We start from the raw sequence: 1917 nt of genomic DNA on the forward strand, positions 1-1917 counted from the left end.
TTCACGGTATCATGGGATGCTGGAGAACTGAGAGTCAACTTGAATCAGGAGGGGATCTGGGGCAGAAGTTCCATAAACCAGTTTGACCTAAATCATAGTTTCATAGTTGGTAGGGTCAGAAGGGACCTGAGCAGATCATCAAGTCTGACCCCCTGCCATGGCAGAAAAGAGTACTGGGGTCAAACGACCCTGGCAAGGTGTTCATCCAGCCTCCTTTTAAAAAACCCCAGGGTAGGAGCCAGCACCACTTCTCTTGGTGTAATAGAAAAATGAAGAGCCGCTTTCCCTGTGTACAGGTCCCATAGTCTATTTTTCTGTTCTGCTCAGCCCTGTTGCATTCATTCGTGGTGGTACAGATGGGTAGCATGGCATGTTGTTGCCCAGGTCGTCATTCTCTCAAAACCCCTCCACCCCAGGCTGTCTGTGAAGAGAGTGGTTTTGGAGGTCCTTGCTAAGTAAAAGGTACACTTTGGAAGTGACTGGCTTTCCAAGCTGCTTCTATCTCTATTACACAGCAGTAAGCATAAGCGGCAGTAGAAAATATCATTTGGGGGGAGGGGGTGGGACTGGGCAGTGTGGAGCCTGCCCACTTGACCCTGCCGTCCCTCCCACAGGGCCATTCCAGGGCTAGTGTGCGCTGGTGCTGTGCACGTGGTGGCAGAAAAGTGCATGTCAGCAGCACTGTGCACAGTGCTGTGGTGGTGCTGGACCTGCTGTTGCTGGCCCAGTCCGGTGGGGCTAAGCCTATGGCAGTAAGTGAGGAATTCTTTCCCTGCAGCCAACTGCATTTCAGCCTGGGGTAGAGGTGTGGAGAGATGGGGCATGCTCCTTTCATTGTGCAGTTCCTATAGGACAACATAGACTTTTGTGAATACACTCAGCGAGGGTCTGGATGTCTAGAGAGAACAACTTAATGATGATACCTTGAACTGAACAAGCACATTGGACTTCTAGAATTGCAGTCTATATACCCACTCTTCTGACATGGGCTCTGCATATATGTACCTATTGCCCGAACCTGTGTACATTGAAATCATGGGCCAAACTACTATAGGCTTCTGTGAGACATGATCCCATAACAACTAGAGTGATTCACATGGCAGCTTATACCATTGATTGCTGTATGTTTCTTATGAAACTGGGTACAACTAGATCCAGGCAGGGACCCTCCTGCTCCTGTTATCTTGAGTGGACTCCATACAAGAACCTGAGTCTACCTGTGTGAATCAGACTTTGGACTGTGGTTTTAGTTGCTTTTGTCAGACAAAGAAGGTGAATGTATAGGCATCTGCATTTTGAAAGTAGTCTTTATGACATTTTAAAGACCAGACTTTACCTGCAGCTGAGGCACCATCATTTGCATTGTGCCTGAGAATTTATTGTAGAAGTTTTCCATATCACACCTAACTCCCTGCTGGCCTATGTAGAGGCTGCTTTGTTAGAGATCTGACAGGTTCTACGGTGCCCATCATTATTGCGATTTGCATGGATTTGCCTGGATTTAGAACTATCCAGATATAGATATTCTGTGCTCCTAGTTGGCATACTCTGGGTAAGTAAAGTCATGCCAGGGTTGGGAGCCTGCACTCCTTTGAGAGTATTTCTGCATTTGAGCCAGTACTCCATGCTGTGCAGTCAGCATGCTGTCCAGCTTCTGCCTGGTGTTGAACTGCTGCCAATATTAATGGGTCCTTTGTGCTGCTTTTTCTGCAGGGCAGCCACTGACCACAACACTGATAACACAACAGCAATCCTGAAAGAGTGGCTGAAGAATGTGCAAAAACTCTACCATTATGTGGAGTGGAGGCCTATGGAAGAGCCTGAGTGAGTGTCTTAACAAGTGATTTAATGAGATCATTGTTGGGGGTTAAATGTCAATATTATTGTAACCCTGGCACACGGCAGTACCCACATGCC

At 47.4% G+C, this 1917-nt stretch overlaps 1 protein-coding gene across 1 annotated transcript in view; it reads left to right on the forward strand.

Moving 5' to 3' along the window:
* The first annotated feature begins 1718 nt into the window (after positions 1 to 1718).
* Positions 1719 to 1917, forward strand: part of COLGALT2 (collagen beta(1-O)galactosyltransferase 2) — a 51729-nt gene continuing 51530 nt past the window's right edge. The window contains exon 1 of the mRNA XM_019528346.1: positions 1719 to 1824. Coding sequence (XP_019383891.1) covers positions 1811 to 1824 — 14 coding nt within the window. The 5' untranslated portion in view covers positions 1719 to 1810. The remainder of the gene's footprint in view (positions 1825 to 1917) is intronic.

The sequence above is a fragment of the Gavialis gangeticus genome, unplaced genomic scaffold, assembly GCF_001723915.1.
Source record: "Gavialis gangeticus isolate Ggan-Ray unplaced genomic scaffold, GavGan_comp1, whole genome shotgun sequence".
Classification (NCBI taxonomy): domain Eukaryota; kingdom Metazoa; phylum Chordata; order Crocodylia; family Gavialidae; genus Gavialis; species Gavialis gangeticus.